General features: G+C 36.8%; 1 protein-coding gene across 1 annotated transcript; it reads left to right on the top strand.

Annotated features, from left to right (window-relative positions):
* The first annotated feature begins 14,042 nt into the window (after positions 1 to 14,042).
* LOC135199555 (histone H2A-like) lies at positions 14,043 to 14,488 on the top strand. Its single transcript, XM_064227712.1, is given in 2 exon segments — positions 14,043 to 14,354; positions 14,356 to 14,488. Coding segments are annotated over 2 exon segments (372 nt in total). The 5' UTR covers positions 14,043 to 14,078; the 3' UTR covers positions 14,452 to 14,488.
* The last annotated feature ends 1,388 nt before the right edge of the window (positions 14,489 to 15,876 follow it).

The raw sequence follows: 15,876 nt of genomic DNA, 5'->3' as shown, positions 1-15,876 counted from the left end.
TTCACAAAAGGAGAACTCTAATTGTAGACGCCTTCTTGCCTCCGTATTGCAGAAAATAATGTCTACTTTTGATACTTGAAGGGCAGAAACTCCCAAAACCTCTAGCAGAACGTTTCTTCTCCGAAGGTTTGCTCAACGTCGAAATAACTTGGTCGTCCACTCCTGACGACGACTTGACCAGAATTTGACCAAACTCTCGAGTGACTTTTCCTCTCTGATGATCTCTGCTGCTGATCTCTCACTGATAATCTGATCTGTGGCTCTTACTGATGATCTCTCTTACTCTGATCTCTCCTACTTCATCAGTCGTATTTATAAGGCATTCTGGGGACTGGGCTACCAGCGAGCGTCACAGACTCCCGAGATGACGGGAACGATTTAGAAGAATCTCGAAGAAATATTGCATTATATTTCGTTGTGTTTCTGACGACACTTCGGCGCGTGTTGTGCTCCACAACACGCCTGACGATTCCAGAACAACCGCGAAAACAGACACCTCCAACACGGGCACGAATGCCTCCTTGCTGCAGAACTTCTCGAAAATGCATTTTCCTCTCCTTTATATTTCTTTTCTATACAGCAATTACCATGAAAAGATTCATCCCAAGTAAGAATGGGGGGTGAGAAGTGGTGAAATATAAAATGTAAAAAAAATGCTGGACAATGCAACTGAAGCAACTATCTTAAGGAAGGAGAGAGAGAGAGAGAGAGAGAGAGAGAGAGAGAGATGGGAGAGAGAGAGAGAGAGTAGAGGGGTCTGGGAAGAGAAAGAGTGAGTTTATCAGTTGTCATTCAGAGTCTTCCCGGGCAGGTTCGGGTTGGTCAGCTAATATATATATATATATATATATATATATATATATATATATATATATATATATATATATATATCTATATATATATATATATATATATATATATATATATATATATATATATAAATTGTGTGTGTTTGTGTGAAATACATTTTGCAAATTTTTTGTATTGTTTTTTTTGACCGTTCCATTTACTGCGTGATCAGCTTATTATTCTTTTTACTCCATAATAAGGATATTGAAATTTTTTGCAGTTGACTATTTTGATTTTTTTACCGTCCTCTGTTTTTCTTCCTTTTTTGTTAAATTGCAATACACTGTTTAGGAAGTTTTCCCAGCATAATAGAGCTAATCTGCTTTTCCAGTTTTTATAAAAGAGCGATTTACTGACTCTTTGCACAGTCGGTTATTCTTATTTTTTTAGCATCGTGTAATGTAGAATTAAAATGTTTATAGATTTCCATAATACACATATTCCTTCCAGTCAGTGATCTAGTATTAACTGCTTCATCTAACATAAAAGAGAAACATGTGACTAAAAGCAAGGGAAGAGACAAACTAAGGCAGGCCAGAGGTGCAAAAAAAAAAAAAAAAAAAAAAAAAAAAAAAAAAAAAAAAAAAAAAGAGGGAAAAAACTTGGAAAACGGTAGGGCACAACCCCGTAGGCGGGTTTTTAGTTTTGTTAGTGATACCTCATGCGGTGTACTGTTGGCAGACTTTTAAGGTTCTTTGCAGCGTGCCTTCGGCCCCTGGCTGCAACTCTTTTCGCTCTTTTTACTGTACCTCCATTCATATTTCTTCCATCTTACTTTCCACCTTCTGCTAACAATAGATTCATAGTGCAACTGCCTTGAGGTTTTCCTCCTATTATACCTTTCATGGCTTTTACTGTCAATATCCCTTTCAGAGCAAAATGACCTCATAGGCCCCTCATAGCCTAAATTACATATTCAATTCAATTCAATTCAATTCAAGTTAGGGGACAAGGAAGAAGAAGAAGAAGAAGAAGAAACACTCTGCTCCAGAATACCCACAATTTTAAAGTTAGACTGAGACTTTTTTCTTGTTTCCCCCTCGGCGTCCGTCTGACCGTGTCGTTGTCATCCGTCACTTCATAGATTACCAGTCTATTGCCTCTTGTGTGGTTGGATACCAAATCTTTGTCTTTCTCCTTCAATTTCATTTACCTGTTGCCTTTAGGCTCTGTTATCCATATTATCATTTACATAATAATATTAGCTCGTGCTGATCATGTTGTTATCATCAGTGAAATATGAATAGGCCAAAAAGTGAAAAAGTGATGACAAAAATAAAGATGACGTAAACAAATTTTTAACCAGATGATAAAAGTAACAATTGTTACATAGTAAGTTGTTAACGGGTAAATGAAGAAATTTATAAATCAAGAAATAAATAAATAACTGATAAAAGTAATATAAACAAATGAAAGATGAAAAAAGGCCCAAGAGCTTCTAACAATGGATCTGCACATAAAAGAAAGAAAGAAAGAAAAAAAGAGCACAAAGTTGCGAACAACAGGTGCACGGTCATTTCCGAAGCAGCTGTGGAACCTGATTGGTGATGAAAACATCTTACCAAAAACGTCCATCATTTACAGCTAAGATTAATTTCCTTTGAATAGTGTTTATGACAGTATTCCAATTTCCTCGATCAACTATCATGTTCCCAGATGAAAGTTGGGTTGAATGTTGGTATATCTTTCCTTTTCAGACAAATGTTTCACGAGACAAAAGCGATCAAGGTTAAGTTGCACTGAATCAGGACGGGCACTTAAGGGATGGAAAAACTGAGAAAGTTCATCAGCTGATTGTACGACAATTTTTCATCATGATTTATTTTATAGTTTTGCTAAAAGCTTCACGCACCTCCCTTTACTTTAATTATAAATGCGTGGAAAAGAAAAAGTGGATGAAATTACAAAAGGGGTAGCGAATCCCGGTGACCGGTAAATTCCACCGCGGGGATATTGGAATATCACCGTGACTCAAGTGTTTACGACTTTTAAACTTAATTGTTCAAACCTAAATAAGCGGCATGAATAGTCAATTTAGTTGTTTATTCCAGATTATATTTTTGACTTTTAAACACTCCTTCAAAAAATTTACTTTGTGCTTCTACTTTTCTTTCCTGTTTATTTAAACTTTGGAACCCCTCAACATGGCAACTTTTATCTCATCAGAGAAGGACAAACGAAAGTTGTGTGATGAGGAGAATTACATTTGTGAAAAAGCATGCAGCTAACAGTAGCAAAAATGGCGTTGTGAACATTTTTCTAAAGGTTGCCGGGCTAGAATACATACAACTGTTGACTGCAGTGAACCAGAAGTTATTCTTTCAACTGGATCCCATAATCACCCAGCAAGCAGTGGACGCGTTGATGCTCGAAAGGCAGTTTCTTCAATGAGGAGCGAGGTACATAATAAGAACCGGCACAGTATCTATCTCGAGAAGTAATAGCTAATGTTGTACAAAAATAGTCTGTGGATTTGAAGACATGAAGACATCATCCCTTCCGAGTTTATCGTTTATTTTGAGACAACATATATTGGGACAGTGAGGGGACGTGGTCTTCGTCGACGAAGAGAAATCCTACAGTTTCCGATTGAACTTTGGAATGTTCGTGACCGCGTTTTAAATGTTAAACCTACCAAGAGCGAATAATGGAGTCGAAGGTTCCCACAATGCTTTGCGATCCTCGATAACATCCACACATCCCAGTTTGTGGAAACTGTGCACTGCACTTAAATTAACTGAGGAAGGGTTAAGCCAAACAAAATCGCACACATTCAACGCGGAGACTCGAAAACAAAAAAGAAGAACCTATCAAATTATTGAATGCACGATTGAAGAACCTTCTGGAAAAGGATGAGAGTCAAAACTGTCTGGAATTTCTCATTGCTCGCAATTTGAAATTAATTTTCTTGAAGTAAATTTTTTCAATTACTGTTTTTAATGCAATTGCCTTTATCCTAATTGTAGAATAAAATGTGAGATAAATGTATTCACTTTTTTCCTAACCTATAAATATTTTCATATCAAGTTCATTTATTTTACTTATTTATTCTGGTGGAATTTTCCGTGGTGAAATATACCGTAGTGGAATTTACCACTAGCTATTCACACACATTAAAAAAAATGGCTTTTCTTCTAATGTTGCGAGCAGTCTGTACCTGAGCATCAGGAAATTTGAATTTTGTTGCCTAATTTGAATGGCATACTGTAACTAAAATTTCATTATTTCAAAAAAGCAAAGCGCAAACGGCACCCCTCCAGATTACGAGCTTTCAGAAAAACTAAGTATCACAGCTGTATCTTTTCCCATTATTGCTCCACAGATATGCTAGGTCCCTCACGCACCCCCTACCACATCCCCTGAACGTCATATGTTCCATATGTTTCATATATTGAATATAATAATAATAATTTGCATTTGATCATTTTCTAGACTGACAAAAACTACTACTACCACTATTACACATATTGGAGTCTGCTTAGGTAGTCTGCTACATAATTATGCAAATACAAAATATTATACGAAAAGTTGATGCTTTCTATGATCCACATCTGATAACAGTGCTAATTTCACACAAGCCTAAGAACCCCTCAATATGATAGCAACAGATCATAGTCAGAGCATGTCGTGATAGAATGAGATGAAGCACATGTAACATGGAGCATACTGTAGGGTCACAGTTGACATCTGAGATCTGTTCCTATGGCAAGGACGTAACCTGATTTTCTCTGTAAGCCAGAATTTAAGCAGACATAATAATGTGAATTAGTCAAAATAAAAAAAAAAATAATAAAATAAGAGAGAAAACAATTCCTAAGCAATTCCTAATCACATACATACAGTACAAGGGTAAAAATATTACCCTTACACTTACTCCTGTGGTTGGCGTACATACTGGGCATTGCAAAGAGGGGAGAGACAGGCTTGACTAGGCTACTGAGTGGAGGAAGGTGCTGGAGATACTGGGGCTGGTGAGTTTGGAGCGGCAGAACCTGCAGAGGGTGCTGGAGATACTGGGACTGGGTCGTCTAGTTCTGCAGAAGGTGCTGGAGATACTGCAGTAGGTGAGCCTAGTTCTGCAGAACCTACAGAAGGTGCTGGAGATACCACTGGCGCAGCTGAGTCTGGAGAGACATGTGAAGTAGAGGGATCTGGATCTCTTGTAGGCCTCTCTACCTTTTTAGAAAAGTGTTCCAGGCAGTGTTGGGGTCCTGAGCCTCAAACCCTACCAATCCCTAATCAATCAGGACAAAACCATCTAACTCCTTGCTTGTAAATCTCTTGGGCTCTGGGGTTGGTACCTCTTCATCTTCGATCAATTGCTTTTGTAGTTGAATGAGGTCCTCAGCATATAATTCTTCTCCATGAGATGCCAGCAGCTCTGTGAAATCATCAACCTCCACCTCATACACAAATTGGGGGACAATTTTTTCCACACATTCAATTCAAGTTCATCGCTTAACTTCGTTGCAAGAATCACAAATGTTTCTTATAGCAGCAAGAATGTTTAAGATTTCCAAAAAATACTTTTAGAGAGAAGTTCTTGTCCTTATCAGTGCCCTGGAAGCCATAACAAATGTCCTTCTGAGGTACTAGGCCTTAAAAGAGGCTATGACACCTCAGTACATAGGATGTTTAAGGGAGGTGGTATTAGATGGAAGGAAAACCACCTTGACATTAGAATGAAAATCATCCAAATGGGCAGGGTAACCAAGGGCATTGTCCAGCACTAGCAACACCTTAAAGGACAACCCCTTTTTATTTAGCACAGCACTCCACTTCTGGCACAAAATAGTTGGTGAACCAGTCCTCAAATATCTGATGTGTCACCCATGCCTTCTTGTTGGATTTCCAGATGACAGGTAATTAACCATTCAAAATACTCTTCAGTGTCATTGGATTCTCTGCCAGATACACCAACAAAGGCTTCAGCTTGAAATCACCAGCAGCATTACCACCAAGAAGCAAAGTCAGTCTCTCTTTGCTAACTTTGTGGCCTGGTGCGGTTTTCTCTTCCTTGGCAATGTATGTATGGGTATGCATCCATTTAGAAAACAAACCTGTCTCTAACTACATTAAACACCTGTTCAGCACAGCAAACCCATCTCTGATTACCTCAGCCACCACACTAAGAAATTCATTTGCTTGCCGGCTCATCACCACTAGAAGCTTCCCCTTGCACCTTAAGGTTATGCAAATTTGCACGGCCTTAAACTGCATGAACCAACCTTTGATAGCCCCAAACGCATTTGAAGAAGGTGTATAGCGAGTGAATGACTGCCATGAGATGGCTTATTTATCTGTTCCATTCCCAAACTAGTTGCACGCAAAGTTTGAATTTACATCTGAATCATGGAACAAGAATTTTAAAATGAATTTATCAAAGATCGTGAGATGTAACTATGAAATGACGAAGGTCGAGTGCGCCATAAACTGAGACCCTACTGTACTTCTAAACTTTCTGACCATATGAGCATCTGACCATATTAACCTGGTATGTATCGATCTATGCATCACCTCCGAGGTACTAGTACTAAACATGACAGAACTTCCATGGGACGCTGTGTTTAGTATTAGCCCGTCGGGGCTCAAAGGATTAGATATACGCATTTCTATGTATTAATAAAAAATATTTTTGATCCCCGAGGGGCTAGTACTAAACACAGAGCTCCAATGAGCTTCCAATATGTTTTGTACCAGCATGGAGGTGACACATATGTGGTTACATACCAAGTTAATACCTGCCTGACCTAACTCCACTTTTGTTTGTTGCAATCAGCACTTGTATAATATTTTGGAGCAGTTGAAGTGTTACTTCATTTCTCTTCATCAGAAAAACAATCTATTGCAAGACAACAAACAATTAAATGCTTGAGTTTAAAGAGAATACTCATGACATCTTTTTAGAATATGAGAAACCAACAACAGTATTCTTCAACCCTTGGTTTAGGTTGTCAGAAATCATTCTCATAGAACTTGAATCACAGCAGAAGTGACTCTGGTTGACCAGAACAAAGACAAGGTACTTCACTCTTAGTGTTGATGGATACATTTCCTCTTATCTATAATAATAAAATCTGAGTGGATCTTGTTTGTCCTCCCCCCAGGTGACATTATGGGAGGCATGACACAGCTAACCATCACCTGCAAACCAGTTTGTCTGCCCTAGGTGAGGGAAGGGTAGGTAAGAGAACAGGGGGTAGGGGAGACTTCTACCCTCCTCCTGCAAACCTGTTTGTCCACCATTAGTGGGAGAAAGGTAGATAGGGGAACGGGAGGGTTGGGGAGACTTCCACCCTCCTCCTGCAAACCTGTTTACCCGCCATGGGTGGGGGCGGGGTAGGTAAAGTATCGGGAGGGTAGGGGAGACAGCAGTGCCGGCACTAACAGGCTCATGATCTGTAAATGTAGACCTTGTATAGGTACGAGATACAAGAATGAATGCGAAGTTAAACTTTGACCCACGCATAAATTATTTAACAGACTGCTAAGAACAAGTCACTTAAAGCAAGCCCATTATAACATAACGCAGTTACATTGTTTAGCAACACTGAATCACAAAAACTAATTCATTATGGTATTGCTGTAAAACAACTAGCGCAAACTTTATATAAGTTTAAGAATGCACACAAAAATTAAGCATTTAATCAGATACTCAAACTAATTAATGCCCGTATACTAATAAGAATGCAAAAGTTATTGTAAGCATATAATAAAGATATTTAACATCTAATTAACGCTCTATACAAAAACGCATTGCAAAACTTAAAAAGATTTTAAGTCAACAACAGGACAGCGACATACCACCAGCCATAAATTTCCATAACAAACTCCTTTTAAACAATTTCAAGGTCTTACCTTACTTCCATATAATCAAAAAAGGGAAGATAAACAAGACTCAATTTGAAACCAACAAACACCTGGGGTCCAAGTCCGACACTTCTCTCATCAATTCCTGGTACAAAATCAAATAGAAAACAGAAAACATTAAATTCATGAACAAATCATCCTACTCACTGCGCCAATTGTCGAGTTATGGTTTTTAGATTTTATAATCCATGAACTCTGGTTCTTTTAAAAATATATATGATTGTTCATTTTTAAGTTTCCTTGTTTAATTTTTAATATAAAGGTATAACATGAAAAATTCTATTAACTTAAAATATATTTACAAACTGAAACATACAAAATTAACAAACTTCATGTATAACACCAGGAACTTCTATAATAATATAAAGGTCTATTGAAGATCTTGCGAGTATAATCAGGATCAGGAAAAGTACTGCACGTGATTACAATCTGACGAAGAATCAGGAGCGTCTTAAGATGAAATAAGATTCAAGGACCAAGAGTCTAGAGTCTAGGATCAAGAATGGAGAAGACTGACCAAGGTCTAAGGAGTTCTGCAAAATAAACATTTACAGCTTTATAACACTATATAATATAATTATGTTCTTGAATGCAGAAAATGCACAAATAGTAAAACCTTGTTATACTCTATAAACTTTAAACACTCACAGGTTAACATATGACATTTCCAATACACAAACAATCTTCATTAGTTATACAGTATACACTTATAAACACTGAATCACTTTAACACACGACATTATATAAGACACTAATACATAGAACAATTTATAAAGGAGTCTTTTCAGTACTTACTGTTACAGGTGGCTAGGTGTCAGGTAGTGATCAGAGAAATGCCGGGGACTCTCCATGTTAAGAAAACAAGATCAAACAAGGACAACCAAATAAAGAAATAACTTCTTTAGTCCATGGAGTGAAAAGATAAACAAGAGATGGCAGCACAGCATTCCTCGACAAACACCCCTACTAAGTTTGAACGACATGCTTAAAAAAAAACTATATGCATCTACTGATCATATCTGAACACACATTATCAGACCCTCTTATGTACTCAATAAAGAAAGAATATGGTTGCAAACTTAATGCCCAACGCATAAGGCGGTCATTCTTATTTTCATACTGCTAAGATACTTAGAGGTGCATGATCTGTTTGAAGAACAAATTCTTTACCATACAAAATTCTTTAAATCTTTCTATTCCCTTCCCCAAACAATTGCAAAAAGTTCTTTCTCAATAGTAGAGTAATTCAAATTCAGATTTATTTAATTTCCTACCTGCATAGCAAACTGGTTTAACATACCATCATGATCCTGCAATATAACAGCACCCAACCATGATACGACGCATCTGTTCGCAAATAAAAAACTTCTTTTCTACATCAGGCAACATCAAGATAGGAGATTTTAAAAGATAAGCTTTAAGATCATTGAAACATTTAAGTTGATTATCAGACCAATTTAATTTATTACTACAGTTTTTCTTCAATAAATCATTAATCGGGGCAGCCAAAATAGAAAAGTTTGGAATAAATCTATTGTAATACCCTAATGTTCCCATAAATGAACGTAAGTCCTTCTTTGTTGTTGGAACAGGCATATTAACAATATCATCTACTCTGGATTTAATAGGCGATAAACAGTTATTTCCTAGTTTATACCCAAGATACTTTATTTCACTGAATGCGAAGAAACATTTATCAGGACCAGCTGTTAGGCCATGGTCACGAAGTCTTGAAAGAACTAACTTAATATGATTAAGATGATCTTTCCAGGATTTACTGAAAATAACAATGTTATCAAAATAACAAGATACATTTGATAACCCTGACAATACTTGTCTCATCAATCTTACGAATGTTGCACACGCGGTTTTAAGACCAAATGGCATAACTTTAAATTCCATTAACCCATACTTAGTAGAAAAAGCTGTATATTTCATAGCTCTAGGATCTAATGGAACCTGCCAGTACCCCTTACAACAGGTCTAATTCAGTAAAATATTTAGCGCCATCATTTTATGTAAATCGTCATTTATACTAGCATCGGTTCTGCATCAAATTCTGAATATTTATTAAGAGTTCTAAAATCAACACATAAACGTATACTTCCATTAGGTTTTCGTACAATAACAAACAGGTGAACAATAATCAGAAGTTGAAGGTTGAATAACATCCATATCAATCATTCTATCTACCTCCTTATTAAATTCATCGAGCAAACTTAAAGGAATTGGGTAGTTCTAGCTCTGATTGGTTCATCACTTTGTAATTTTACATTATGAGAAATAGTCTTAGTACGACCAGGAGTATCACTCATGACGTCTGTAAATGACTTCAATAAACATTTAAGATCATTAATTTTATCAGGTGACAAAGATTCACAAAAGTTATAATTACCAGAGTTTTCATCTTTTGATGGCAATTCACAACAATTATCGTCAGTAACGGCAATAACAGGCTGTACTTCAGCTTGAAGAGCTGAAAACAAATTTGAAAGATGAAAAATTTACAATGATCATTTACTTCTTGTTGAATTACACTAATCTTAGTTCTTCTATGATAAGTTTTAAGCATATTTGCATGATATAACTTAATCTATTTCCTCTTTGACATAGTAATCAACACCATTAGAATGAACATCAGTGAGTACATATGGACCTTTCCATTGCAATAAGGAATTTATTTGAAACTATTGGAAGTATAACCAAAACTTCATCATTAACCTTGAATTTCCGAGAGGAGGTTTTCTTATCAAAATACTCTTTATATTTCTTGGCACTAACCTTGGCATTATTTACTGCAACTTCAGCCATGCTCTGCAATTTATCTCTAAGGTTAATTATGTACTGATAACTAGTAGTTAATACTCCATCAATACTGTTATTAGATACCAATTCATGCAAAAATAGATAATGGACCTCTTACATTTCGACCGTACAGCAATTCAAAAGGACTGAACTTTAAACTATCATTTGGAATTTCACGATATGCAAATAATGCAACATTAATATATTTATCCCATTCATTCGGATTATCAATACAAATTTTCTTTAGCATATTTTTCAAAGTTCCATTCATACGTTCAACCATTCCGTTACAAGATGCATGATAAGGACTTGTGTAAATGGCTTTGATACAATAATAGTTTATTAAATTTCAGACATAAGATCAGACTTGAATTGAGTGCCACGATCACTAAGGATTTCTTTGGGTATACCAACTCTACAAAATATCTCCATTAATGCCTCAGCTACAGAAACTGTATCAATATTGCGTAAAGCAACTGCTTCGGGATATCGAGTAGCCATATCTATCACCGTAAGAATATACATATGACCTTTCTTAGTGGAAGGAGTGATAGGACCAATTAGATCAATAGCAATACGTGAAAAAGGTTCATTCACAATGGGCATTGGCACTAAAGGTACTTTCTTTGGTTTACTGCTGAACTTTTGACACGAATGACAAGATTTACAGAATCTATGTATATCTAAGCTGCCCTCGGCCAATAGAATTTCTGCATGATCTTATCTATAGTCTTACGAGATGAAAAGTGTCCGCCAATAAAGATTCATGTGCTAACTTCATGATTATATTACGGTACTGAACTGGCACAACTAACTGTAATTTTCCCACATCTTCAGGTTTACTACTTTCAATGCACTTACGATATATTAATCCTCCAATATTTACGTACTTTACTGTCCGACATTTTAAGGTTACACTTTCTTCGTTATCAAGCAACTTACGAATACTAGCAAGTGAAGGACATTCATTTTGATACTTCCTAAATTCATCAGAATTAAGACCATATTCCTTATCCAAAGATTCAAGATCACTAGACATAGGACGTTCATTTACTTTACTCTTAGCTTTTGCTCTCGTTACAACATTAACGTTAACGTTACAATCAGAAGCAAACTCATCACCGTGAATTAAACTTAAACCTGCATCAACATTATGTTTAAGTCCAGGTATAAGACCAATAATGACATCTGCGCAACGTATGGGGGCAACAATAGCTTTAACTTCACCAGAAAAGAATTTAGACTCAACAATTGTATGCACTGTATTTAGGTACAAAGGTCTACCAAGATAGTCATAAACTTTCACTTTCCTGACCACGAGGGTAATTTAAAGGTACTAATGTATCTCTAACAACCACGGTATTGCACCCAGTATCAAAAACTATCTCAACTGACTGATCAAAAATCTTTCCATCGGTATCAGTTACACAATTATGCAATTTTTCTTCACGGCCAAGTACTACACCTATTTTAGGCACTACTTTATCAGATTTCTTATTTAATTTGTACACAGAGCAATTAGGACGAATATGACCAACTTCACCACAATGATGACATTTAACATTAGAATCAGATGTAGTTACCGAATTCGAAACTTTAGGAGAAATTGAATTTTTATCAGCAAGAGGTTTAGCATGAGGTTTAGAGTGAATTTTATCATTACTCTTACGGCATTTCTTCATACCATGAGCAACTAGATATCTATCTGCACTCTCAGCAAGTTGACACGAATTCTGAAATGACTGTTCTAGCAAAAATGAACGAAGATCATGAGAACAACTAGATAACATTTGATCAAAAATCATAAAATCTCTAACAGATTCATAATTTTTCTCTACATTTGCTAGTTCCAACCACTTATCAAAATATTGTCCCAATTTACAATTGAACTGTAAAAAACTTTCGTCAGTATCAATAATAGAATCTCTAAACTTCCTTCGATATACATTAGAATTAATGTGAAAAGCTTTAAGCAGAGCTTTCTTAAGTGCAACAAAATTATTGACAATATCGCTGGACAAGCTACAATAAACTTTCAAAGCTCTACCACGCAATAGAGTTCCCAATAACATTGAATAATTTTCTTCTTTCCATTTGTAAAATTTCGCTAATCTCTCAAGCGATCTAGTACAATCTATTTCGTCTACGGTCTCGTCAAACGGTGGAATTTTAGGCAAAGAAGACCTTAAGGGATCAACAATGGGATTATGATCTGGAGTGTAATCAGGACTAGATTTCAATTTAAGTACCTCTAATTCATGTTTTCTTTCTCTCTCTCTCTCCTCGTCTACTCTCTCTCGCTCTCTCTCTAGTTTATCTAACTCACGCTTTGCGACTCTTTCTTCTCTTTCTTCGTCTGCTTTCTTTCGGACCTCGTCATATTCTATCTGAAGCTTTAACTGTTTCTGTACAAATTCATCAATTTGAGTGAGTACCAGTAAGGCCTTGTTTAATTGCACTGTCAATTAACGGTTTAACATCCATAATGAAAATTAAAAATCAGTACACGATAACTAAACGTACAAAATACTTCCAAGTAACATTCCCTTGAAAACAAGTGAACGACAACTAGAAAATTACACCCTACGTGAGTAATCAAACATCGCAAAATGTAAACACTACCTAATGAATGCGAAGTTAAACTTTGACCCACGCATAAATTATTTAACAGACTGCTAAGAACAAGTCACTTAAAGCAAGCCCATTATAACAATAACGCAGTTACATTGTTAGCAAACACTGAATCACAAAACTAATTCATAATGTATTGCTGTAAACAACTAGCGCAAACTTTATATAAGTTTAAGAATGCACACAAAAATTAAGCATTTAATCAGATACTCAAACTAATTAATGCCCGTATACTAATAAGAATGCAAAAGTTATTGTAAGCATATAATAAAGATATTTAACATCTAATTAACGCTCTATACAAAAACGCATTGCAAAACTTAAAAAGATTTTAAGTCAACAACAGGACAGCGACATACCACCAGCCATAAATTTCCATAACAAACTCCTTTTAAACAATTTCAAGGTCTTACCTTACTTCCATATAATCAAAAAAGGGAAGATAAACAAGACTCAATTTGAAACCAACAAACACCTGGGGTCCAAGTCCGACACTTCTCTCATCAATTCCTGGTACAAAATCAAATAGAAAACAGAAAACATTAAATTCATGAACAAATCATCCTACTCACTGCGCCAATTGTCGAGTTATGGTTTTTAGATTTTATAATCCATGAACTCTGGTTCTTTTAAAATATATATGATTGTTCATTATTAAGTTTCCTTGTTTTAATTTTTTAATATAAAGGTATAACATGAAAAATTCTATTAACTTAAAATATATTTACAAACTGAAACATACAAAATTAACAAACTTCATGTATAACACCAGGAACTTCTATAATAATATAAAGGTCTATTGAAGATCTTGCGAGTATAATCAGGATCAGGAAAAGTACTGCACGTGATTACAATCTCGACGAAGAATCAGGAGCGTCTTAAGATGTTGCTTCGAGGTAACACCACATCATCATCCTTTCATCATGTCTGGTCGCGGCAAAGGAGGCAAAGTCAAGGGAAAGTCAAAGTCCCGCAGCAGCAGAGCTGGCCTTCAGTTTCCCGTGGGACGTATCCACCGTCTGTTGCGCAAGGGCAACTATGCTGAACGCGTAGGAGCCGGAGCTCCAGTCTACCTGGCTGCAGTCATGGAGTACTTGGCTGCTGAGGTCCTCGAGTTGGCCGGCAATGCTGCCCGTGATAACAAGAAGACCAGGATCATCCCCCGTCACTTACAACTGGCCATTCGCAACGACGAAGAAACTCAACAAGTTGCTGTCTGGCGTGACCATTGCCCAGGGAGGTGTCCTGCCTAATATCCAGGCAGTTCTCTTGCCCAAGAAGACCGAGAAGAAGTAAATCTTTGCTCTTGCAAAGGTCTGCTGCTTTAGCTGCCCTTGGTTACCCTGCCCATTTGGATGATTTTCATTCTAATGTCAAGGTGGTTTTCCTTCATCTAATACCACCTCCCTTAAACATCCTATGTACTGAGGTGTCATAGCCTCTTTTAAGGCCTAGTACCATCAAAGGACAATTTGTTATGGCTTCCAGGGAACTGATAAGGACAAGAACTTGTCTCTAAAAGTATTTTTTTGGGAATCTTAAACATTCTTGCTGCTATAAGAAACATTTGTGATTCTTGCAACGAAGTTAAGCAGATGAACTTGAATGGTGTGTGGAAAAAATTGTCCCCTAATTTGTGTATGAGGTGGAGGTTGATGATTTCACAGAGCTGCTGGCATCTCATGGAGAAGAATTATATGCTGAGGACCTCATTCAACTACAAAAGCAATTGATCGAAGATGAAGAGGTACCAACCCCAGAGCCCAAGAGATTTACAAGCAAGGAGTTAGATGGTTTTGTCCTGATTGATTAGGGATTGGTAGGGTTTGAGGCTCAGGACCCCAACACTGCCTGGAACATTTTCTAAAAATGTAGTAGAGGCCTACAAAGAGATCCAGTACCCTCTACTTCACATGCCTCTCCAGACTCAGCTGCGCCAGTGGTATCTCCAGCACCTTCTGCAGAACTAGACGACCCTGTCCCAGTATCTCCAGCACCTTCTGGAGTTCTGCCTCTCCAAACTCACCAGCCCCAGTATCTCCAGCACCTTCCTCCACTCAGTAGCCTAGTCAAGCCTGTCTCTCCCCTCTTTGCAATGCCCAGTATGTACGCCAACCACAGGAGTAAGTGTAAGGGTAATATTTTTACCCTTGTACTGTATGTATGTGATTAGGAATTGCTTAGGAATTGTTTTCTCTCTTATTTTATTATTTATTTTTTTTTATTTTGACTAATTCACATTATTATGTCTGCTTAAATTCTGGCTTACAGAGAAAATCAGGTTACGTCCTTGCCATAGGAACAGATCTCAGATGTCAACTGTGACCCTACAGTATGCTCCATGTTACATGTGCTTCATCTCATTCTATCACGACATGCTCTGACTATGATCTGTTGCTATCATATTGAGGGGTTCTTAGGCTTGTGTGAAATTAGCACTGTTATCAGATGTGGATCATAGAAAGCATCAACTTTTCGTATAATATTTTGTATTTGCATAATTATGTAGCAGACTACCTAAGCAGACTCCAATATGTGTAATAGTGGTAGTAGTAGTTTTTGTCAGTCTAGAAAATGATCAAATGCAAATTATTATTATTATATTCAATATATGAAACATATGGAACAAATGACGTTCAGGGGATGTGGTAGGGGGTGCGTGAGGGACCTAGCATATCTGTGGAGCAATAATGGGAAAAGATACAGCTGTGATACTTAGTT

This window comes from Macrobrachium nipponense, chromosome 25, assembly GCF_015104395.2.
Source record: "Macrobrachium nipponense isolate FS-2020 chromosome 25, ASM1510439v2, whole genome shotgun sequence".
NCBI classification, from domain to species: Eukaryota; Metazoa; Arthropoda; class Malacostraca; order Decapoda; family Palaemonidae; genus Macrobrachium; species Macrobrachium nipponense.
This window is presented reverse-complemented; position numbering and strand designations above follow the sequence as displayed.